Source organism: Rhodnius prolixus, unplaced genomic scaffold, assembly GCF_049639745.1.
Source record: "Rhodnius prolixus isolate KJV_2025 unplaced genomic scaffold, Rpr scaffold_2, whole genome shotgun sequence".
Taxonomy (NCBI): Eukaryota; Metazoa; Arthropoda; class Insecta; order Hemiptera; family Reduviidae; genus Rhodnius; species Rhodnius prolixus.
The window spans coordinates 64,828,697-64,853,717 of record NW_027411592.1 but is presented as its reverse complement, the minus strand read 5'-3'; the positions used below and the strand labels follow the sequence as shown (position 1 = coordinate 64,853,717).

The 25,021-nt window shown below is 36.1% G+C and overlaps 1 protein-coding gene across 7 annotated transcripts in view; it reads right to left on the bottom strand.

Moving 5' to 3' along the window:
- Nucleotides 1-25,021, bottom strand: part of trio (trio Rho guanine nucleotide exchange factor) — a 570,361-nt gene that overhangs the window by 145,901 nt on the left and 399,439 nt on the right. For all 7 annotated transcript variants that reach the window (XM_074117039.1, XM_074117041.1, XM_074117040.1 and 4 more), the window contains 8 exons: nucleotides 17,429-17,628; nucleotides 15,003-15,167; nucleotides 14,683-14,929; nucleotides 12,935-13,159; nucleotides 7,477-7,737; nucleotides 6,378-6,479; nucleotides 6,149-6,288; nucleotides 4,349-4,448 (listed from right to left, as the gene is read on the bottom strand). In XM_074117039.1, coding sequence (XP_073973140.1) covers nucleotides 4,349-4,448; nucleotides 6,149-6,288; nucleotides 6,378-6,479; nucleotides 7,477-7,737; nucleotides 12,935-13,159; nucleotides 14,683-14,929; nucleotides 15,003-15,167; nucleotides 17,429-17,628 — 1,440 coding nt within the window. The remainder of the gene's footprint in view (nucleotides 1-4,348; nucleotides 4,449-6,148; nucleotides 6,289-6,377; nucleotides 6,480-7,476; nucleotides 7,738-12,934; nucleotides 13,160-14,682; nucleotides 14,930-15,002; nucleotides 15,168-17,428; nucleotides 17,629-25,021) is intronic.

Here is a 25,021-nt window from a genome sequence, read left to right as displayed (position 1 = left end):
GCCTTGTTACTTATAAACCCCTAGAATCTCATCACAATCCCACTTTGTTGTAGGAATATATCTTTTCTCTAGAACAGCGTTTCCCAACCTGTGGTGGTACGCGAGTTGCTGGTTGGTGGTACGCGAAAAATAATCTGTAATGGCGGACTTAAAAAATTTAAAAAAATTAAATCATAAAAATATCATAGAAACGTTTTCTCCTATAATTCTTAAAAATTATATTAATTAATAATATTATACAATAAAGTTGTTAATATGTACCCAGCAATAAGGTTAGTCTGTCTCAAGATATATAAGAAAATATAACAGCATATTTAACAGGATTAAAATTGTCGGAGTCTTTTTCAAAACCCAAAAACAGAAATGATAATTGGATTTCATACCCCTTCTATAAAGAAAATTCAGGAAAAGCTACATCATTATCAATAAAAGATAAAGAAAATTAAATAGAATGTGATAGAACTTAATTGATAACTATTTAAAAAATCTGTTTAAAGAGACTTGTTTGTAATGAGTAAGCTCTATCCAAGCAACATTAAATTTAATTGGTACTTACAGGTAGTTGAATGCTTATAAGATATTAATTTAGAAGATTTGGGCACAAATATAATAATCCTTAAAGAAGGACTTTGTAAATTAATAATTTTGAAGAGAAAAATATGTACGCAATTTTTAATTATTTAAAAAAAGTTTTAAAACTAAGATCTTACACTTTACAAAGTTTATAAAGTGAACATGAACTTGGAACTCCTTTGTAACAGATACATTGGTATCTCTATACATCTATAAAGATGATGATAATAATAATAAAATGAAACACTCGGAATAACAAATTTCATGAAATACAATCATTTTTACGAATTAGTATAATTTAGCATGATGTACTACCACCAAGTGGTACGGTGAGCCAAAAAAAAAAGGTTGGGAAACGCTGCTCTAGAACACTTCCAGATAAGAATTCCTAGACGTTCTAAAAGAAAAGAGGCCTAACGATCACCTCCTCTCTGTGACAATGGAGAGCCCACAGGAACGTTGTTGGAGTTTTACCAAAAAAAGGTTAACTTCCACTCTGATTGTTGTTATAGCCATCCCAAATTAACCTTGTTGCTTTTATAAAGCAATCATGAGCTGATTGTAAACCAAATAAAGGAGCAAAAAATAAAGTAAAGAAAACAACCAAAAATTCAACTCAATCAAACCAAAAGAATTACATGTAATAAATAATCAGAATTAAACATTAAAAGAAAATGGGATCCATAAAATTAATTAAAACAATTAGAAAGAATAATAAGTAATCTATATAAATATATAAAAATGAATGTGTGTCTGTTTGTTTGTTTGTACTCGATAGATTCAAAAACCATACATCCAATCGCCGTGAAAATTTGGGAAATTATTAGGTATATCCCCGGGAAGGTTTTTGCAATTTTTTTTTTAAATCAGAGTTGGGGTTCTAGGTACACCCGAACAGATATCCCAAAAGTATCAAAATAACATTTAATTAGTAATATTTGTTGAAAGTGTAACCATGAAAACCATGAAAAACAGTTTTTTTTGCAATTATTAATACGAGAATAAATTATACCGAAGATGGTGGAAAATCCATTAAACTAAAAGTACTCAACAACACTATTGACGTTGATAATCGTTGGGTAGTACCATATTCTCCATTACTACTAAAAACGTATAACGCACACATAAATGCTGAGTACTGCAATTCAGTGAAAGCGATAATATATTTGCAAATATGTGAACAAAGGAAGCGATATGGCAGTGTTTGGAGTGGAAAATACAACTGCATCTAACGATGAAGTCACCCAATATCAACTGGGACGCTTCATAAGTAGCAATGAGGCTGTATGGCGGTATTACCTGTATATCATTTTTCCATTCATGAACGATATTCAACGGTTGTCCATTTAGCTGGTACATCTTGAAAATGGACAGCGTGTGTATTTTACATCAGAAAATGTACGTGCAAGAACAATGTCACCACCGCCAACAACATTTAACTAAATTTTTCACATTATGTAGAAATGCTACCTTTGCAAGGACACTACTGTACTCTGAGGTAGGGGTAATTTTATTGTTAATTTTCATTTCGATGTATTGTATACATTTGGTCATTAATAAATTATGTTTGAGGTATCAAAACTGCTTTTTTGTTCAAACACAGCAACGTGTGAACGGGTACAGCTAGTTAAAGATAAGAAAATACAAAATAAAAGAGCCTAACAATTTCACAAAATGTTAACTTGTTAAATACCAATTTAAATTTACATTAAGTTTAATTGAACACGTGGGACTTTTATTATATATATTTATATATTTTTTAATGTTAAATTAATACAGAAAAAAAAAGGTTAATAATTAATGTAATAACTAGGAAACGGATTCGTATGTATTTACATATTTTTTTCTAGGCAATTTACAGACGTTTTTCAACTAGAAGTATTCATACTGACACTTTTTAAGCCGTTTGAGTCTACTTTTATTTCACATATTTCCACATATTTGGATGTTATCGCATATTTATACATATTTGATTAAAATAAATAAATATTTCTACATATTTAATCAAAATATGTACATATTTTTTCATATTTTTCATTTTGGGCATATTTTCATAATTGGGAGGTGGTTGACAGAAACTGTAGGGCTGTGAATCACAGTGGGTACAATGGTTATTGTAATTTATACAGAATGCTGCTAAACAGTGACGGGCACTTGTTAGTTCTTTGAAGTTGTCTGACGTTGTCTGTTCTTTCAGCTCGTTCGTTGAAGTGTCCCAATTCATTTCGTTCGGTCACTTAGTGTATTCTTTTTTGGGTGAAATGCCACGAACATCGGCCTCAAACAAACAACTGGTTGCTAAATATCTTCGCGAGTTTCCAGTAGAACTTTTTCGAAGTGATGGAGACATTTTGTACTGCACATCTTGTGACAAGCGCGTTTCTTGCTCTCAACGTTCCCAAGTCACCCAACATATTGCCACCGGATCGCACATAGAGAATAAAAACAGAAAGAAAGAGAGGACGTCCTATCAAGCCTTCCTTACATCTCCATCACCAAGTAAGTCTACTCTGAGTATAGATCTGGGTCGGGCTTTGGTTAGAGCAGATATCCCTTTCCACAAACTTAAAAATCCTCATTTCAAAGGATTCTTAGAGACCTATATTGGGAAAAAAATGCCTGACGAGAGCGCTCTGAGGAAAAACTACCTGGAAGATGTCTATAAAGATACACTAACCAAAATTCGAGAACATATCAAAGATGGACCGATTTGGGTGTCAATTGATGAAACCACTGATGTTGAGGGCAGGTATATTGCCAATGCAGTTATTGGAAAACTTGACAGTGATGCTGATGTGGATTCAAAGCCATTCCTTTTGAACAGTGAGGTTCTCAAAAAATGCAATCATTCCACCATTTCACGATTTTCATAAAAAAAAATGTCCATTTTACTTAAATATTCCAGGAAATATTTTAAGAAAATCACATATTTTCCACATAATTGACGAAAATAAATGCATATTTTAATTAAATATTTGGCATTTTTAAATACATAAAAATCCGTTCCTTAGTAATAACACTTTTATCATGTTATTATTTTTAACCGAATTATTCTACTAATTAATCCAAATTTGGTCAAATCATTAAAAATCTTACATCAATTAAATACAAAAAAAAAATAAAACTTGTTCTTAGTGTTATAATTATTATTTATTATTAAAAATAAATTGTAGAACAAAAAGAGAAAAACCGGTTTCATGGATTAGATATTAATAAATTACAAAATATGGAGAACAAAAAATAAATAAATTAATTAATAATAAATAAAATATTACGTACTGATCGGGGACGTTTCAGCAACTTCATTATTTTTTTTTTTCCTATTAGTTTAATAAATAAAATTAAATAATAAATAAAGTAGGCAAGAACACTATTTATTATAAATAATTGTACCGAAAAAAATTAAAACGAAAAACAAAAATTTGACATTACTAGCTATTTTATCACCTACTAAATAGTTTACAGAACTAACAACGACTTTTAAATGACCTTAAATAATAAAATTGACAACTAACAAACAAACAATAACAAAACTAACAATAGATATGGTGTTTGAGCAAAGTACAATTTTTTTTTTTTTTTGTGAATGACAAAGAAATCAATAAAATATGGCTAAAACTCATTTATTTACTTCGTGGTTTTATTTTAAGTTTGAGGATGTTGATCAAATTTTCGTATCCCATTGAGTAAAAAATCTAATTATTATTAAGTAATTATACTAAAATAATAAATAAATTTTCAATAATTTTCTGGTTTGATAAATCAGATTGCCTACCTTGTCAGAGTCAGTCGTATTTCCGGAACCAAATGATGCTAAACTGCCTCTGTCAAGGTTTTCCACACTGTCGTCTAACGAGCCGGTTTCGTCTAAATCTCTGTGGCAAAAGAAAAAGAATGAATAACAGATATTTTTTTTTTTTTTTTTCCACACTTTGTTTAAAGCTAAAAACACTTTTTACGTCAAATTCAAATTTAGAAAATTTTAGAACACTTTTAGATGTTCTAAAAAATAAATTTTTTTTTTTATTGACCCTATATATTTTGAGGAATCTATAAAAGTTTAGAAATTCCATTTGAGGCAATCAAGACTGCGTCTTGAGTAGGATTGATTGTGAACAGAATTACACTCCATTACTCTCTTGTAGATTGTAGATTGTTATTACACAGGCGGTTCCACCAAAAAGGGGAAGGATCGCAGGCGAATCCAAAATGGCCATTGTTCCCCTTATAAGGGATTCCAACGTGGTGATCATAGGTTCAAACCCACCTGCTTTTTGGAAGTTTTTCTCTTCAAAGGAGCTACTTATGGCTTACTTCCCAGTGATGGAAGAGTGTTGCCTGTAGATTGTAGATTGTTATTAGAAGGGCGGTTCCACCAAAAAAAAGGGGAAGGAACGCAGGCAATCCAAAATGCCCATTGTTCCCCTTATAAGGGATTCCAACGAGGTGATCATAGGTTCAAACCCACCTGCTTTTTGGATTTTTTTCTCTTCAAAGGAGCTACTTATGGCTTACTTCCCAGTGATGGAAGAATGTTGTCTGTAGATTGTAGATTGTTATTAGAAGGGCGGCTCCACCAAAAAAAGGGGAAGGAACGCAGGCGAATCCAAAATGCCCATTGTTCCCCTTATAAGGGATTCCAACGTGGTGATCATAGGTTCAAACCCACCTGCTTTTTGGAATTTTTTTCTCTTCAAAGGAGCTACTTATGGCTTACTTCCCAGTGATGGAAGAATGTTGTCTGTAGATTGTAGATTGTTATTAGAAGGGCGGTTCCACCAAAAAAAAAGGGGAAGGAACGCAGGCGAATCCAAAATGCCCATTGTTCCCCTTATAAGGGATTCCAACGTGGTGATCATAGGTTCAAACCCACCTGCTTTTTGGAATTTTTTTCTCTTCAAAGGAGCTACTTATGGCTTACTTCCCAGTGATGGAAGAGTGTTGCCTGTAGATTGTAGATTGTTATTAGAAGGGCGGCTCCACCAAAAAAAGGGGAAGGAACGCAGGCGAATCCAAAATGGATCCCATTGTTCCCCGCCCACTCCTCATCTCATGAGAGGCACCGGGGCTTCAAGACCAACAAATCCGGCTAAAGTTTGCCAGATGCTAATACAATAAACTAATAAAGTAGCAACAGGACACTAGAGGAGCATGGCGACTCAATCGCCCCCAGTGCACTGGAATAAACCTAGAAAGTTCTGGTAAAGATTACCAGATGCCCACAATCTCCGGTAGGGAGACATTTAACCTGCCGAAGACGAGGAATCTAGTTTTATAGAATAAACGGGGGCACACCTCTACAAAGTGCCGCACAGCCTCATTGGGGACTCACCACAGCCGCCATTACACTCTTAGTCAGTAATATTATCTTTTATTTCTATTTAGCCTATGTTATCTTTCAGCCTTCCCTAATCAAATCTAGGTATCCGTTCGTGTCTATTAATTACGAGCTACTTTAAATCTACGTGACTATGCTCAACCAACATACATTTGTAAATCCTACTATGTCTTTGTATTTTTTTTTAAAGAAATTAGTTTTATAATAATTATGTTTATATGGCTACACTCCAATCACCTGCTAGAACGTTGACTATTTCCTTTCAGCTTGGCCGGTGATTTTGGTAACGATAACGGAAGTGCCGTACTGAAATAGGTTTCCTGTATTACCTCCCGCAATTTCTTCACCCATGCCTGTTTGCTTTCTAAAGAAGATGCCTGCAAAAACAATAAAAGGAGTCGAAATATGCGAATAAAAAAAACATCTTGCAAGATACTAAGTTCAAAAATAAAAGTTCTTTATCTACCTTGAGTACTATCCTATAATCAGAAATTGGGGCCCTTCCTGTCCAGACTGCAAATTTACATTCATCTCCTTCTATATGTTCGGTGACGCCTAGTTCAGAAGTCTGTGAATAGAATTATTAATTTTAAATTAATCATTTTAACAACTGTAGTTTCACAGATTTATGAAATTATGGGGAAAGTGGCTGCGAAAGGTTTTAAAAGGGTTAAAGCCAGGTAGAGCTCAGAACAACCATCTAAGGACACCAGACCACCGCTTGGGGCTCCCAAAATCGCATTCAAGGCAATGCATTCCCTCACTGAGGATTCATTCTTACACTCTCTACATGTCGTCACTCTACTACGTCATTCAGTTTAAACCAATTCTTTTAGAAATAGTCTATATTTGGTTTAACCTAGTTAAGTTATTGCAATTTACACTAGTTAGGGTAAATGCTCCCCGTAGGAGGAAGTGGATTACCCACTTCTTCAGGGTACTTGGCGTTCTTGCAGGTATCCCAGCGTAACAACAAGAACATGAGCAACATATACTGTTACTACACCCCAATACATTTACACAGTACACATAGGGCACAGCCATCTGTACAAGGTGGGGGGGGGCTTATTAGCTCGGATCAGTAGGTGCAGATTGTGCCGGGATGAGAAGGAAGCGGCGGCCTCTCTCACTGGCTGTTCGATTGCGCTCTCCAACCCTTTAGAACTTTGAGACCAAAGGAGATATTAGCGCAAGAAGAACTAGTAGGGTAAGTCCTTAACCTCTTTAGTAGGGGAGGTTTCATCTACTAGATGCAAAGTGGGGCTGGCACAATAAGCCTCTTTTGGCTGAGGTGCCGTGGGGTGTAGCTCCCACCCCGATAATCTAATCTAATCTAATCTAGGGTTAATGCTAGCTATTTAACTCTTAGTCAGTAATATTATCTTTTATTCTATTCAGCCCTACAGCCTCCCTAAACCAAATCTAGAAATCACTTCGTGACTATTAATTGCGAGCTACATTAAATCTACTTCTACGTGACTATGCTCAACAACATCCAACTCCAACTACAGCCTATCGACACAGTAAAAGGACAATTTTAAATAAAGAAAAAGAAAACGAATTACCATCAGTTTATTCTTGTAGATATACTTGGCTTTTCCAGCTGAATCTTTCACCTCCTTGCTAAACACCAGATACAGTTCGAACAGGAAACAGTGCCTTTCTTTGGACTTGCGGATTATCTGTTTAGGATCCCAGACGTGCAGACTATCCTGTAGGACAACCTCGCCAAGTTCGTCTAGACTTACATCACAACCTTCTAACAATGACAGATGTAGCGCATCGTTCGCCTTTTTCGGCACGTTCAACATCACTTCTAAGCCATCCTGGAAAATTTTTATTTATTATTTTTATTTTTTGTTTTAGTATAACGTAAAGGTGGTGTGTTATTTATTTGTCATTTTGAAGAAGGACTAAAATGGTATGTGTTGCCACCTGTATAATATTAACAAGAATCAAAGGGAGGTTCTACTTTCCCCATTTGAATTGAAGAAAATCGATTGATTTTGTCGCAAGGGAGACATTACTTAATCGATTATCAATCTCTCGAAATCAGACTCAACAATTTCATTTGAACTTCACACAATGATTACAAAACAGATAAATCTTGAAATTTTATGCGGTACATTCGATTTAGGAATTCACTTCTAAAAAGATAGTACGAGTACATCTAAAGTATCAACTTTAAGTACCAAGTAAGGGATAGTTAGAGGATTACGTGATTTTAATTTAGGTTAAGCTATAAGGATGGCAGGAATATAGAGTACTGATCCGTCCATTAGTTGTAAGTTTGTATGTAAATAGTTTGTATATAGTAGAGGGATGAATGTGTGAAGCGAATGTATTTTTATGAGTAAGAATGGAGAGTGAGTGATATTCTAGTGATAATGGCCTACCCATGTGTATAGTGTAAATAGTGTACAGAATAAATATGTATAGATGTAGAAATGGTCGTGCTTGTGTAGTTGTACATAGCTTCGTAGTTTCAGTTATTAGGGTCTGAATGTAATTTATTGAGAGAATGTGTACGAATAAGGTTAGTAAGCACCTAGAACAGCGGTTCTCAACCTGTGGGTCGCGACCCCGGCGGAGGTTGAACGAGCAAAACACAGGAGTCGCCTATAGCCATCGGAAAATACATATTTCCGATGGCTGAAGTCACGCTACCGTCTGCAGGCAGCGCTATTCAGCTGAAACGCACGCCGTTTAGACGTTAATGTTATTTATTGGAATTAGTAATAAATATTTCTCAATATATAATTAAATATTGTTTTTTGTGATTAATCACTATGTTTAAATTACGTTTGATTTATAGCAATGAGGAATACATATTAGGAATTTATATTCTGAATCATAACTGTAGCAAAATTATAGTTATGAAGTTAGCCATTAAAATTATTTTTTGGTTTGGGGTCACCGCAACATGAGGACCTGTATTGCGGGGTCACGGCTATTAAAAAGGTTGAGAACCTAGAAGATGATGCTGGCTGTATGAAGGAAGCCAATGCGAAAGGAAAGCAAAAAAAAAAGGAAGTATTATGGCCAAATTTTCTAGTTTCAAAGAAAATTCAAAGAAAAACGGATTTTCACATTTCTGACAGAACTTTTTCCAACATTCACTTTTATGATTACATGTATATACATTTGTATACAGTGACTCCCATTACATACAGAACATACAGAAGTTAAAAATTGACGAAAATTAAAAGTGGCACCCATTTATTCAAATTTTTATAAATTCATTTCATTTTATAATTACTATTAATTAAATAAAAACTATTTAAATAAGTACATAAAAATGTTTTGGTAGATTAAAAAAAATATATAGCAAATTCTATCTCTCATAAATATTGGAACACTATTATAATTTATAGTTTGTCCAAGGTTTTGCCCGAATATTTATACAATTTGTAAATATTTACCTTAAGCATATATTCAATATGAAATTAATAATTAAATTAGTTTATATAAATCAAGCCAGGTGTAACATGTAAAGAAAAATTGTAATTTCTTTGCACAAAGACAATAAAAAGTGTTAGAGAGACAGAAAAACTGATCGGACCTAAAACATCTACTGTGTGGAACATCATTCAGCGTTACCAAAAAGAAAAAAAGAATTGTTTCAACCCCACAAAAAGGCCGTCCTCAACTGCTCTCTGAGAGAGAGCAGCGTTATATATTAAAAGAATTAAAAAAGATCACCGACTTAGTGCTCCAAAACTTCTATGTGAAATTTTTGACATGTTCAGAGAGCAAAAAAGGAGCAGAAACTGTTCGGAGAGTGCTAAGAAAACTCGACTATCATGGTAGAGTAGCCTGGAAGAATCCTTTTGTCAGTAAGATAAATCGTGTTAAGAGAGTGAAATTTGCCGAAAAATATTCCAATGTAAATAGTGACTTTTGGAATGATATACTCTAGCGATGAATCAAAATTTAATGTTTTCCAGTCAGATGGAAGGGATATGGTCTGGAGGAAAGCGAATGCTGAACTCGAAAAGAAGAATTTACAGCCAGGGTTTTAAAGCTGCACCTCCGGGTGGTGGTGGGTCAGTTCAGGTTTGGGGCTGGATGTCCGCATCAGGATTTGGAGAATTAGTGTTTATTGATGGAATGATGCACAAAATGGTTTATAGTAATATATTAAAATATAATTTGAAAAAAGTGCCCAAACATTTGGTATTTTAGGGTCTTCTAAATTCTACCAAGATAACGACCCCAAACCTACGGCTTGGGTGATACGCCAGTGACTGTTATATAATTGCCCAAAGTTTTCCAAACCTCTCCGCAGTCACCGGATCTTAATCCCATTGAACATTTATGGCAATATTTAGCCAGTGCTTTAAGAAAAACGAATAATATCTAACAAAAATGAATTAAAACGATGTTTCCTGGAAGAATGGGAAAAAAACACCACCTGAATTAACCAAAAACTTGTTTCACCTATGCCTGATCGTTTGAGGGCTATTGTAAGTCAAAAAGCAATTATTAAATTATTACCAACCAATTATTAAATAGTATGAGATTTTAAATATTGAACATTTAAACTCTAGCACTTCTGGTGTCCCAATATTTTTGAGAGCCTTATTTTACACTTTTTCAAAAAGTGCTACCTAACAGTTTGGAATTTCATCGATTTATACTTATATATAATTTCCACAGATGTTGCTAATGTAATTTAAAAAAAAAAAAAAAATTCCAAACTTTTGTATGTTGTTTTCATTTTCCTTTTAAATCATTTTGTAATAGGTGTCCCAATATTAATGGGAGTCACTGTACATCGTACAACACAAAGATAGGTAAATTTTTATTGGAATCAATTTTTCTAGCTTTTAGCATTCTGAGAACAAATTCCAGATGTCGTTCGGTGTTAATTATGCAGTTTTAAACTGTAGAACTATATTAAGAGAAAAATCAGTATGTTCAGTATCGGAATCAGAATCAGTAATCAGAATATTCGTACCATTTTTTTCTACTCTGTGCATTATGAGTTGAAAAAAAAGAATTAATTGGGGGAAAAAAATAAAAAAAATAATAATAATTACATATTGCGACTTAGTCTTTCTAAGAATTCTTGGACGAAGTACAAAATGCCTCAATGATTGAGGTGATGATATGGTAGCCCTAAATAGATCAAAACCTTCCCTACTAATTGGTCTTCTTCGTTGCATTTTCTTCTAATTATCCATCAAAATCGTATCAAATCACTTAATTTGCATTTTTTTTTTTTTTTAATTTATTTTCATTGAAACACTCGAACAGTTATTCAAACATGATAAATCAAAAAGTAAATATGTAAATAGTAATTTTATATACAATTATATTGCACAAATAGTACACGATTTTCACTTATAAATAATGCAATGAGGTCAATGGAAAAAAGCAAATTACATATTAAACATAAATTTAAAGTCTTAACAGATAGATTAATGGGCAACAGAACTTAAACAAATGATAAGTCTATAGAGTGATTATCAGCAATTCGTATGTCCCCACCCAGCAGCAAACAAAAAGGTGAATTTGACTGATAAGGATACTGATAAGAGGATTCTTTGGTCAAGAGAATGTACATAATTGGGCCCCCAGTCTGAGGGGGGGTTAGCCAATCCTTTTATTTATTTTCACTCAATACACCCAATAAGAATATTTATAAGAGATGCAACTGGGTTTTTCAGTTTGTTGAAGGCAACAAAAAAATTTGTAATAATACGAGGGTCGTTTGAAAAGTTCGGGCAAAGTCAGAGAGATAGCACTACTGGCGCGTATCGAGGTTATGTTTAGTTAGTAGCATCTCTTGGAAGAACACACACCAAGTTTCAGCCAGATCGGTCTATTTCTTTGTGTTTGGCATTCGTTTGAATCGAGGAAGTCGAGTGATTTTCAAAAAAATGGACGAAAAAGAATTTCGTGTGTTGATTAAACACTACTTTATGAAAGGCAAAACGCCTCAGGAGACTAAAGAGAAGCTTGATAAACATTATGGTGACTCTGCACCTTCGATTAGAACAGTTTATAAGTGGTTTCAAAATTTTCGGAGTGGCCATATGGGCACAAGTGACGCTGAACGTTCTGGACGCCCTGTTCAGGTTACTACTCCAGAAATCATTGATAAAATCCATGGATATGGTGATGGATGACAGAAGAGTGAAGGTGCGTGAGATTGCTAGTGCTGTGGGCATCTCGAATGAACGGGTACATAATATTTTGCATCAACATTTGGACATGACAAAGCTATCCGCAAGATGGGTGCCGCGATTGTTCACGCTTGACCAAAAACGAAATCGTGTGAAGTGTGGCAAAGGACGGTTTGCAGCTGTTCTAGAAGAATCCGCAGGACTTTAAGCGTCGTTTCGTCACTGTGGATAAAACTCTCATTTGCAATAACAGTTACAACCTGGATTAACCGGGCTGACCTCCGGCTATACCCTCCCCGGAAAACTGAAAACCCGGTTAAACCGAATACACAGTAATACCTTACTGTTTCGTTTACGTTTAGCACCAGTTTTCTTAACGGATTCCATTGCGTAAGTGAAATAAAAATTCGACCGAAAGGGCAAACGAAAGAGGTTTTCTGTAGGACGGAACTGTTGTAACACTGAAGACTAGCTTGAGATTAGGCTGCTCTCTGGGAAGATTAAAATAATGCCGGTAATTATCCATAAAAATATTTTACATATAACCGTGAAGTTGAAAATCAAACATTTACGACACGTAAATCTCATGGTCTTTTGTAAGACCGTGGTAAATCCCAAGAAATTCAGTACTAATTGCACCTTATTTTGGGTTTTTACATACATACATACATAATCCTTCAAGAAAATCAGGTATAAAAGAATTGCTGCCACGCCTACAATTAATTATGTTACATCGGAAGACAAAAAATTTTCCTGTCGCCACCGAAAATTAACTTTTGTTTCGGCGCCGATCTGAGGTGTTCTTATGACTCAACATGATCCCGGTTAATCCGAATCCCGGTTAGCCGAGTGCCGGTTAATCGATGTTGTTCTGTATCTTTTTTTTGTTTACCTTAATTTCACCTTGTCCTTCACCGCAGCATGATTGTAGATCTTTTAATAATAACTGATATTTGGTAATCCTTTGTACTGGTTTGATGAGATACGCAGCAATGGGATGTTCAACTCGATGTTTTTTCTGCAGTTCTTCGAAATAGGTGCCACCGTGTGAAACTAGTACGGAGTTACTTTCCGGTTTATTCTTGCAATATTCCACGTACATATCAAATTTTAATGCCTGAAAAAGAATTCAATTATTATTTATAGACTGAAACCATACTTCCTCATAAGTTTCCGCAGGAAGTAGTGAGGCATGATTCTCTTGATTTTAGTTTCCTTATTAATGACGTGCAGTTATTCACAACTACTGCAGGTATCAAAAACTTTAAATAAATTTAGGAATGAATACTCACACGACTTTTTCTAAGGCCCTAACTTCGAAGACAATTTTTTTTCTTGGAACATGAATATTATGAAATATTCATAATTCATACTAATATTAATTACCCTACTAATTAACATTCTTAAATCGTTCAGTATCTCCAGTTCTGTGATACCAAGGCAGAGAAAGATAACAGGGATTTGAAAAATAATAAATAAAAAAAACATCAGCGGATCTGATAAACCGGTACTTATACTCGTACTACAAATCAAGATACAAAGTGGCATTTTTAATAACCCCATTAACCTTCACCCAGATCGATCACTTATACTTTTTTTTGTATCTGTTTTGTGGGCACTAGACTTTAAAATCAATAATCAAATTTTCATTAAGAGATAGAATTTCCTGTAAGGTATCATCTTAGCTCATGTAGCAGTAAGTTTCAGGCGGGGCTTTACGTCCAACTACCAATTAGTTGTCGTGGACGGAGGCGACTAGCAAACATACTTTACTACAAATTTCTCATATTAGCCATTAAATAAAATCCAAGGCCTAGACACCGAGAATCGAACCCACTAAACCAACAATACATCTTAGCATTGCGGGTCTAGTCTCTTAACCGCCTAACATACTTTACTACAAATTTCTCATAATAACCATTAAATAAAATTCAAGGCCTAGACACCGGGGGGATTGAACCCACTAAACCAACAATGCATCTTAGCATTGCGGGTCTAGTCTCTTAACCGCCTAACATACTTTACTATAAATTTCTCATATTAACCATTAAATAAAATGCAAGGCCTAGACCTGGGAGAATCGAACCCACTAAACCAACAATACATCTTAGCATTGCGGGTCTAGTCTCTTAACCGCCTAATATACTTTACTATAAATTTCTCATATTAACCATTAAATAAAATGCAAGGCCTAGACCTGGGAGAATCGAACCCACTAAACCAACAATACATCTTTGCATTGCGGGTCTAGTCTCTTAACCGCCTAACATACTTTACTATAAATTTCTCATATTAACCATTAAATAAAATGCAAGGCCTAGACCTGGGAGAATCGAACCCACTAAACCAACAATACATCTTAGCATTGCGGGTCTAGTCTCTTAACCGCTCGGGTACCGTGGTGCCTCATCTTAGTGTACGTATGTTAAACTTCACAATGTTAGCTAGTATTAAGTAATGTTTAAAATATTTAGAGTTTGAAGAGAATTTATGAATTAGAGCCTTATGTGTAACAGAAAGAGAGAGTCGTGTTGAGTGTTGACTTAGATACACTAAGTCTATAAAGTATAATCTTGCACCATACTTTTCTACAATAACTACACAGATTAAATAAAATATTATATATACAAAAATAGGTACCCAAGTAACAAAACAATGTCCAACGTCTTCGGGCATGGTTTCATATTTTTCTAATTCTTTTAAAAATACGTCACGGTGAAAATTCCTAATATCTTCCACATTGCCAAAGATTATCCTCTCTTTGCCGTGCAACGATTGCGGAGCAACATCCGCACCACAGCGCATCTCTTCTAAAAATACTTTTATACATGTATCCAAATCTTTTACATAAGTTCTTTCGGTTTGTAATAATTCGGCCATTATAAATCTGCAAAAAATTGAAAATTATTTTTCTTAAATAAAGGGAAACTGTTCAAGGAGAGAGAGTTGGCTAATCTTACTCCTTTCTTCTAGCAGATCGTCTCTTCTCTTCGTTGAGCTCTTTCAGATCTTTGGCTGACTCTTTCACTTTGGATTCTAAATTGGGATCTGAGTTTCTATCTATGCTAAGATCTTGTTTCCCTTCATTCTCCGTCTGTATGCCAAGTCTTCCTTCTAATTGTGATCTGGAAAAGAGTAGACGGAAAATATATTATTACTAATAAATAATACAGAATATCCACACTTCGGATAAAATAATTGAATATTGGAGAAAATACAAATAAATAATAGAACTATCATTTAGCTCTGGATGTTACAAATATTTTCTGATTATCAATAACATTTTTTTGGGCGATTTCATTAATATTAAGGTGCTTAAGATTAGGTTCCACGGGGAAGTGGATTGGTAAAAATGTCAGTACTGTATGCTTAACTAGACTTGAGAAAATGTTGAGGGACTCCTGGGCCAAGTATGAGGGCGTAGATTTACGTTCTCAGAAGGGACGTACCAACACGTTGTAAGTGTCCATGCACTGGCCTTCTGTGATCTCAGGCAGAAGGCCTACGATCTAATGTCTTGTTTTTACTAATAATACAGTAAATTCAAGCTCCACGAGGATCCACATATTTTGGGCGATTTCATCAATATTAAGGGGCTTAAGATTAGATTCCATGGGGAAGAGGATTGGTAAAAATGTCAGAACTGAAATGCTTAACTAGACTTGAGAAAATGTTGAGGGACTCCTGGGCCAAGTATGAGGGCGTAGATTTACGTTCTCAGAAGGGACGTACCAACACGTTGTATGTGACCATGCACTAGCCTTCTGTGATCTCAGGCAGAAGGCCTACGATCTAATGTCTTGTTTTTACTAAAAATACAGTAAATTTAAGCTATCTTGGTGCAGCCTCCAGTACTGACTAAGAATCGCGGTTTATAGTATAGACAATCTTTATTTTCCTTCCTTCTCAAAGTTACAACGTCAGAAGAATAATTATCAAGCACTGTGATTGGTCAGAAAAGCAGCTTCGAAGCAGATTGGAGTTGTTATGCAAGGATGGGAAGAGCTTCAAATAGAATGTCTGAAATGTTACGGATACAGTCTATGGATTTTTCTACAATAAAAGAAAAAAAAAACGGAAATAATCTACGAAGTATCGCTTTAAAGATGAAGAGTTCTCGATGACGTAATGGTTTTTGTAATGGACGAGGAAAGCTCTGGTTTCTGCAAAATGGAAAAGGTTAAGAAAAGGTCCTAAATGGAGTCCAGGCTCCAATAAGTACAGAGAAAGTAAAATTTTCAACGGCCGGATGTTTTCGATGATATTAAGGTAGACACGGATTTCAGTCCAAACTTTAGTAATCTTAGTAAACACACGCTAAAAAGGTTCTATTTCCTGTTTTCAGGGAACTTCAAAAACATTTCCTCGTGAAAAATTTGCACTTGCAATTACAATTTCTTATCAGGAAAGAGGAAAAAGTGGGGGGAGGAGAAAAAAAAATGGGTGCATCTCACTAAATGCAATCAAACAATGTATCGGTCTGACTGACTCATTATTGGCCGCGTGATAAAAGATAATTATTGTTTAATACAAAATTGATAATTAATACTTTGAAATAACCTTGAATAGAGATAAGATTGCCAATGTTGAATTTGTTGAACTATGTCAATACTCCGGATGTTGCAGCAGTATATGGGGCTCTGTTTGTCCAATAGGGTGCACAATAGAGGGCCTAGCACCACCATATGTGACGAACTGGCCATTTTCGTTAACACTTTGGTGATGATACTCGTCAAAACATTTTTTTTGGGGGGGGCGCAGAAGAAAAATTTAACAGAAACTATCGCGAAAAGAAAAAAAACTGAATAAAGATGGTGCTCTTTGTGCTAGAAGATCTGGCTGTGCACAGAGAAACTGGTGGGAGAACTGACAAGGTGGTAAAAATGGCAGCAACCGATCGGTGTCTCTCCCCGGTATCTGCTGATAAGATAAGAGCACAGATCATTAAGTGCAAACAGTTAGGAAAACATGCTTTTTTTCTACTACCTCCTCATAGCAACAAAATTAAGATTTATTGCTCTTTTTTTCTTTTTGCACATCTTATCTTGGAGCTTATCTCGCGATTTTGCTTTCTCTTACATGGAAAGGAGTATCGTGATATCGCATTTATTACCGGAAGTATCCCTTTTGAGGTCACATAAGTGGAAAAAAGGAAAATTGGTTTTGAGAAAATAGTGTTTCTAGGTTAAGATCTTTCCGGCCAGAGCGATATTCCTCACGCTGAACGCTTGAAACACTCTAAGGACGGCGCTGGACATGTGCATCCGCTCTAAACCATCCCAGGTCATCCTGGTCAAGCGGAGAGAGAGAGAGAGAGAGAGCGTTCGTCCTTGATCCTCACCATCTCTCTCTCTCTCTCTTCAATTAAAAATGATTTTTCAATTACCTATATTTGTCCATACGAGATGAGAAATCCTTGTAGGTATTGTCCACGGCGGCCACCCATGTCTTCACCTGGGCAGCATGAGCATGTCCCTTTTCCACCAGACTGTCAGCCAATTGGATCAGTAATTTCACTCGTTCTCGTGTCTCTTTGGCTGCCGCTTTAAATTCATTATGTTCGCCTAATAATGTTTCCGTTTCTTCCTGTAAAAACAACAACAATTTTTTTCGATTGATTTACTTCAGCTGTTTACATTCTTACGCGAACATATGAGATTCCATTATACGAAAAGCGTGAAAAGAACATTATTATGACGATCTAAGCCACTTTAGAAGGTCGCAGAAGAAGGAAATGGAAACTTTAGGTATTGTGTTCCGTTGTTTCGAGGTCCTAAAATAACCTTTTTTTTTCTATTTTTTATGAGCTCAAATCCTTCTAGTCCAAGATGCAGCTGAAAAATATTTGGAGCATGAAGAAAAAATTTATGTGTTACAACTTTCAAAGAATAGCGGTCACAAAAAAAGAAAAAAGTCATGTGATCTTCATGCCACAGTGTATTTCCTGTGCGATGTTTGAAAAAGAACATTTTCTAGATATGATATAACTTTCCAAGATATAAAGGTTTGAAATTTGAAGCAAATTGAAAAGTACCAAATTTTAACTATCTGTATCTCATTGCTTATTGTCAGTAAAACATTCCCATTTATGTCAGTTTTAGTGCTTTGTATTCCCTACAATTGCGTAAATAAATCATTGAATTCTGATGAACAGGAAGAGAATTATAGAGGTTTGAAATTTGAAGCAAATTGAAAACCACCGAAATTTAACCCCCTATATCTCAATAACTATTATCAGTAAAACATTCCCATTTATGTCAGTTTTAGTGCTTCGTTTTCCCTACAATTAGGTAAAGAAATCATTGAATTCTGATGAACAGGAAGAGAATTATAGAGGTTTGAAATTTGAAGCAAATTGAAAACCACCGAAATTTAACCCCCTATATCTCAATAACTATTATCAGTAAAACACTACCATTTATGACAGATTTAGTGCTTTGTATTCCCTACAATTTGGTAAAGAATTCATTAAAATCTGATGGATAGAAAGAGAGATATAAACGTTTGAAATTTGAGGGTATTAGAAAACCTCCAAACTTTAACCTTCTATATCTCGTTAACTATTATCACTAAAACACTGCTATTTATATCAGTTATAGGGCTAAGTTTTCTCTACAATTGGGTAAAGAAATCATTGAATTCTGATCAATAGGAAGAGAGATATAAAGATTTGTTTTAGTTTTGATCATCGATTTTTTACTATCCAAAATTCGTCTAAATCTTTGCGAATAGAAATGCTTCTTCACTCTACCTTATTTACACCCACCCCACAATTGTAAACAGACCAAAAAAAAAATGGCTCCTAACCATCACTTTCTGTCATCAAGACACTGTCACGCACAAAATAGAAACTCTATAAATAACCCCATAGACAATCTAAAATTAAAATTCAAAAACACATAATTAGATTTCTCGGTACTGTTTTGAAATTAGTTATAACAGTAACAACGGGGCACGGATAAATAAGCCAAATCAAGGCGCCAAATGACCTAATTGTGTGCCAAAATTTCGAAACACTTCTTTGGTAAAAAAGAAACAAAATTATAATTAAAAATATTTAATTAGGAATATATATATTTTTTTTTTTACTAATTATGTTCAAATAATGTTATTTGATATGCACCACTTTTTGATTTATGTGGTTCCAAATACTTGGAGCTTTTTCTTAATCGATCTATCACTGAGAGCTTAAAATACGAATTTACAAAGGAAGATATCAAATTAAAAGAGAGTAATTAAGAATATACTCTTTAAAAAAAAGGGAAGAATATATGAAGAACACCAAAACAAAATACCACACTAAAATTGGCATGAGGTTAGGTAATGTGTACAACCACTTCTGTATGCCTAAAATGAAATTTTATTTTTTGGTATGAAGCCAAAATGAGATTTAAATGGACATGACTCACTAGCTTGCTTCCCTCTAGTTACTTAATATCAAAAATTATGTCTTTGAAAAGATCATAACTTGTAAGAGCAAAAAAAAAGGAATATTTTTAATGATAGTTTGGTTTTCGACAGTTGCTAATAGATTATCCTTCGGGAATTTTGGTGGTGCGATCAATGAAATTTGGGTAGAAAAATATATTTAATTTTTTTAAACCAACCAACGTTTTGTAGCTAAAAATATAACTCGTACATATTATACCCAGAAGAAGGGTATATAGAATTTGCCGAAACGTGTTAACCGCACATTAAAATTCCCTAAGATAACATTGAAATATCATTTATAAAATCTTGGGGAATAAAGGGTGACTTCAATTTCTACCAGCTGTGACAGTCCAGAACTACTAGAGAACCTAGCAACTAATAGGGAAAGATCGGAGGTTATTCTGAGGAATATCTCTCAATCTATGTTGTTGACTGGTCAACCTAAGCTCAGTTACTACGAGAGTAGAAATGCCACGAATGTCTCTCAATCTATGTTGATGACTGGTCAACCTAAGCTCAGTTACTACGGGTGTAGAAATACCACGAATGTCTCTCAATCTATGTTGATGACTGGTCAACCTAAGCTCAGTTACTACGGGTGTAGAAATGCCACGAATGTCTCTCAATCTATGTTGTCGACTGGTCAACCTAAGCTCAGTTACTACGGGTGTAGAAATGCCACGAATGTCTCTCAATCTAAGTTGACTCATCACCATGCTAAGCTCAGTTACTACGGGGGTAGAAATGCCACGAATGTCTCTCAATCTATGTTGATGACTGGTCAACCTAAGCTCAGTTATTCCGCGGGGTAGAAATTCCACGAATGTCTCTCAATCTATGTTGATGACTGGTCAACATCCTAAGCTCAGTTACTACGGGGGTAGAAATGCCACGAATGCCTCTCAATCTATGTTGATGACTGGTCAACCTAAGCTCAGTTACTCCGGGGTAGAAATGCCACGAATGTCTCTCAATCTATGTTGATGACTGGTCAACCTAAGCTCAGTTACTCCGGGGTAGAAATGCCACGAATGTCTCTCAATCTAAGTTGACTCATCACCATGCTAAGCTCAGTTACTACGGGGGTAGAAATGCCACGAATGTCTCTCAATCTAAGTTGACTGATCATCATGCTAAGCTCAGTTATTCCGCGGGGTAGAAATTCCACGAATGTCTCTCAATCTATGTTGATGACTGGTCAACATCCTAAGCTCAGTTACTACGGGTGTAGAAATACCACGAATGTCTCTCAATCTATGTTGATGACTGGTCAACCTAAGCTCAGTTACTACGGGTGTAGAAATGCCACGAATGTCTCTCAATCTATGTTGTCGACTGGTCAACCTAAGCTCAGTTACTACGGGTGTAGAAATGCCACGAATGTCTCTCAATCTATGTTGATGACTGGTCAACCTAAGCTCAGTTACTACGGGGGTAGAAATGCCACGAATGTCTCTCAATCTATGTTGATGACTGGTCAACATCCTAAGCTCAGTTACTACGGGGGTAAAAATGCCACGAATGCCTCTCAATCTATGTTGATGACTGGTCAACCTAAGCTCAGTTACTCCGGGGTAGAAATGCCACGAATGTCTCTCAATCTATGTTGATGACTGGTCAACCTAAGCTCAGTTATTCCGCGGGGTAGAAATTCCACGAATGTCTCTCAATCTATGTTGATGACTGGTCAACATCCTAAGCTCAGTTACTACGGGGGTAGAAATGCCACGAATGCCTCTCAATCTATGTTGATGACTGGTCAACCTAAGCTCAGTTACTCCGGGGTAGAAATGCCACGAATGTCTCTCAATCTATGTTGATGACTGGTCAACCTAAGCTCAGTTACTCCGGGGTAGAAATGCCACGAATGTCTCTCAATCTAAGTTGACTCATCACCATGCTAAGCTCAGTTACTACGGGGGTAGAAATGCCACGAATGTCTCTCAATCTAAGTTGACTGATCATCATGCTAAGCTCAGTTATTCCGCGGGGTAGAAATTCCACGAATGTCTCTCAATCTATGTTGATGACTGGTCAACATCCTAAGCTCAGTTACTACGGGGGTAGAAATGCCACGAATGCCTCTCAATCTATGTTGATGACTGGTCAACCTAAGCTCAGTTACTCCGGGGTAGAAATGCCACGAATGTCTCTCAATCTATGTTGATGACTGGTCAACCTAAGCTCAGTTACTCCGGGGTAGAAATGCCACGAATGTCTCTCAATCTAAGTTGACTCATCACCATGCTAAGCTCAGTTACTACGGGGGTAGAAATGCCACGAATGTCTCTCAATCTAAGTTGACTGATCATCATGCTAAGCTCAGTTATTCCGCGGGGTAGAAATTCCACGAATGTCTCTCAATCTATGTTGATGACTGGTCAACATCCTAAGCTCAGTTACTACGGGTGTAGAAATACCACGAATGTCTCTCAATCTATGTTGATGACTGGTCAACCTAAGCTCAGTTACTACGGGTGTAGAAATGCCACGAATGTCTCTCAATCTATGTTGTCGACTGGTCAACCTAAGCTCAGTTACTACGGGTGTAGAAATGCCACGAATGTCTCTCAATCTATGTTGATGACTGGTCAACCTAAGCTCAGTTACTACGGGGGTAGAAATGCCACGAATGTCTCTCAATCTATGTTGATGACTGGTCAACATCCTAAGCTCAGTTACTACGGGGGTAAAAATGCCACGAATGCCTCTCAATCTATGTTGATGACTGGTCAACCTAAGCTCAGTTACTCCGGGGTAGAAATGCCACGAATGTCTCTCAATCTATGTTGATGACTGGTCAACCTAAGCTCAGTTATTCCGCGGGGTAGAAATTCCACGAATGTCTCTCAATCTATGTTGATGACTGGTCAACATCCTAAGCTCAGTTACTACGGGGGTAGAAATGCCACGAATGCCTCTCAATCTATGTTGATGACTGGTCAACCTAAGCTCAGTTACTCCGGGGTAGAAATGCCACGAATGTCTCTCAATCTATGTTGATGACTGGTCAACCTAAGCTCAGTTACTCCGGGGTAGAAATGCCACGAATGTCTCTCAATCTAAGTTGACTCATCACCATGCTAAGCTCAGTTACTACGGGGGTAGAAATGCCACGAATGTCTCTCAATCTAAGTTGACTGATCATCATGCTAAGCTCAGTTATTCCGCGGGGTAGAAATTCCACGAATGTCTCTCAATCTATGTTGATGACTGGTCAACATCCTAAGCTCAGTTACTACGGGGGTAGAAATGCCACGAATGCCTCTCAATCTATGTTGATGACTGGTCAACCTAAGCTCAGTTACTCCGGGGTAGAAATGCCACGAATGTCTCTCAATCTATGTTGATGACTGGTCAACCTAAGCTCAGTTACTCCGGGGTAGAAATGCCACGAATGTCTCTCAATCTAAGTTGACTCATCACCATGCTAAGCTCAGTTACTACGGGGGTAGAAATGCCACGAATGTCTCTCAATCTAAGTTGACTGATCATCATGCTAAGCTCAGTTATTCCGCGGGGTAGAAATTCCACGAATGTCTCTCAATCTAAGTTGACTGATCACCATGCTAAGCTCAGTTACTACGGGGGTAGAAATGCCACGAATGCCTCTCAATCTATGTTGATGACTGGTCAACCTAAGCTCAGTTACTCCGCGGGGTAGAAATTCCACGAATGTCTCTCAATCTAAGTTGACTGATCACCATGCTAAGCTCAGTTACTCCGAGGTATAAATGCCACAAATGCCTTTCAATCTATGTTGATGACTGGGTCAACATCCTAAGCTCAGTCAGCGCATCTATCAAAAAACACTAAACAGTACTTTATTCAGACAAGAAAGAGACAGCCTAATCCTTGTGGTAAAAGGACTTCTTTCAGCCTGAACGAATGCGTGAGTATCCAATGCTACTCCGAAAACAAAAACAAATTATCCTGAACACCTTAACCACTCTTTAACTCAAAATGGCTTCCACGACCACTGCTTTAGGACAAAGAACAATCCCATTAAACACGACTAGAACACACACTTCTATCCCGACTCCCCCCCAAAAAAAACATAATCACCAACTCCTACGTTCCAAAAACCCAAATCAAGCTACCAACAATAAACTAATTCAATAAAAATCTAGCTTACCAGATATAAGCACAACGTTACAGCTACCAAACGTAGGAAGCTCCACATTAGCAGACAATAAAGCGGTGAAGTCAATATACATGCAGACAGACAGACCCACGACAGAACTAGTGTTTCCACGGAGTACTTGGTTCTAGGATCTCACGTAAAAAACACCAAAGTGGTCCAAAGAAAATAAAACTTTTAAAATTGCACCAGAATGCAAAAAAATAACCAAACACCAAATTTACCCATGACCTAACCACACTAACAAACACATAAACATTGCACATGTATTTATAAAAACATACATACTCAGGAAACTATTATTTTTATTCTTTCTCTTCTTTCTAAGAATTTTATTAAATTTTTAAAAGCACTAGTTTCAAATTTTTAACCGCATAATTAATTTTAATGATCTAGATCTGCTTTTATTTAATAAAATCTCATAATTTAATGTCATTTTTATTTTTATAGCTATTAATAGAATTTTAGAGAGCGGCAATAAAAAGAAAAAGAAAAGAAAATACAATTTTTATGAGTTCACAGATGTAAAGAGAAACCCTAAAAGAGACTGTGCCCGCAAGATCTAAAGCAAACAAAGTCCCTGAGCTGGAGTTCTGCCAATAATGATTCAAAAACAATTTTGTTTTAATGAGAGAGAGCTTTCCTATTTCCAAAGCAAAAGGTTTTACAGGATAAACATAGATAGACACAAGGCAGAAAACTACATTGGTGACAACTGTGGAAACGCTAGCAGAATGAGTAACTTGGAGCTCATACTCCACGGCTGAGAGAGAGAGCAGCGGCTTGGTGGATCTCTTTTCATGGTTCCATTGGAGAAAGCATTACTCTGCACCTAGGTGACAATTGTATTGGAAGAATTGCTCACTACACTTGGACTTTTCGTCTCCACCATCACGCCTGAAACAATAAGTGATTCTTTTTGATTGATGTCTCTAATAAGGTGTAATTTGATTCCAAACTTCATTCGACTCCAAAACTTAGAAGCTTAGAAGATTCCTCCGCATGAAAGCCATTAATTAGATGAAGATTTGACTGGTTCAAAATGGATGCCTGGGGCATTCCCATAGATTTAGTCCGTTAAAGAGGGGTTCAAGCACAGAAGAACCTTACTTACCCCGTATCATCTAACAAAGGGGTCCCCAAACTTTTTACCAAGGGGGCCAGTTTACTGTCCCTCAGACCGTTGGAGGGCTGGCCTAAAAAAAAAACTATTTTAGAGTAAAAAAAACAAAACGGGAACAAAATAAAATATTTAAAATAAAGAACACTTAAATTTAAATCAACAAACTGTCCAGTATTTCTGTGGGAATTATGGACCTGCTTTTGGCTAATGAGATGGTCCAATGTCCGGTTTAGTTATAGTGTTGTTGCTGCTGTTATTTCGCGTCCGTCCCGCGTCACCGGAAG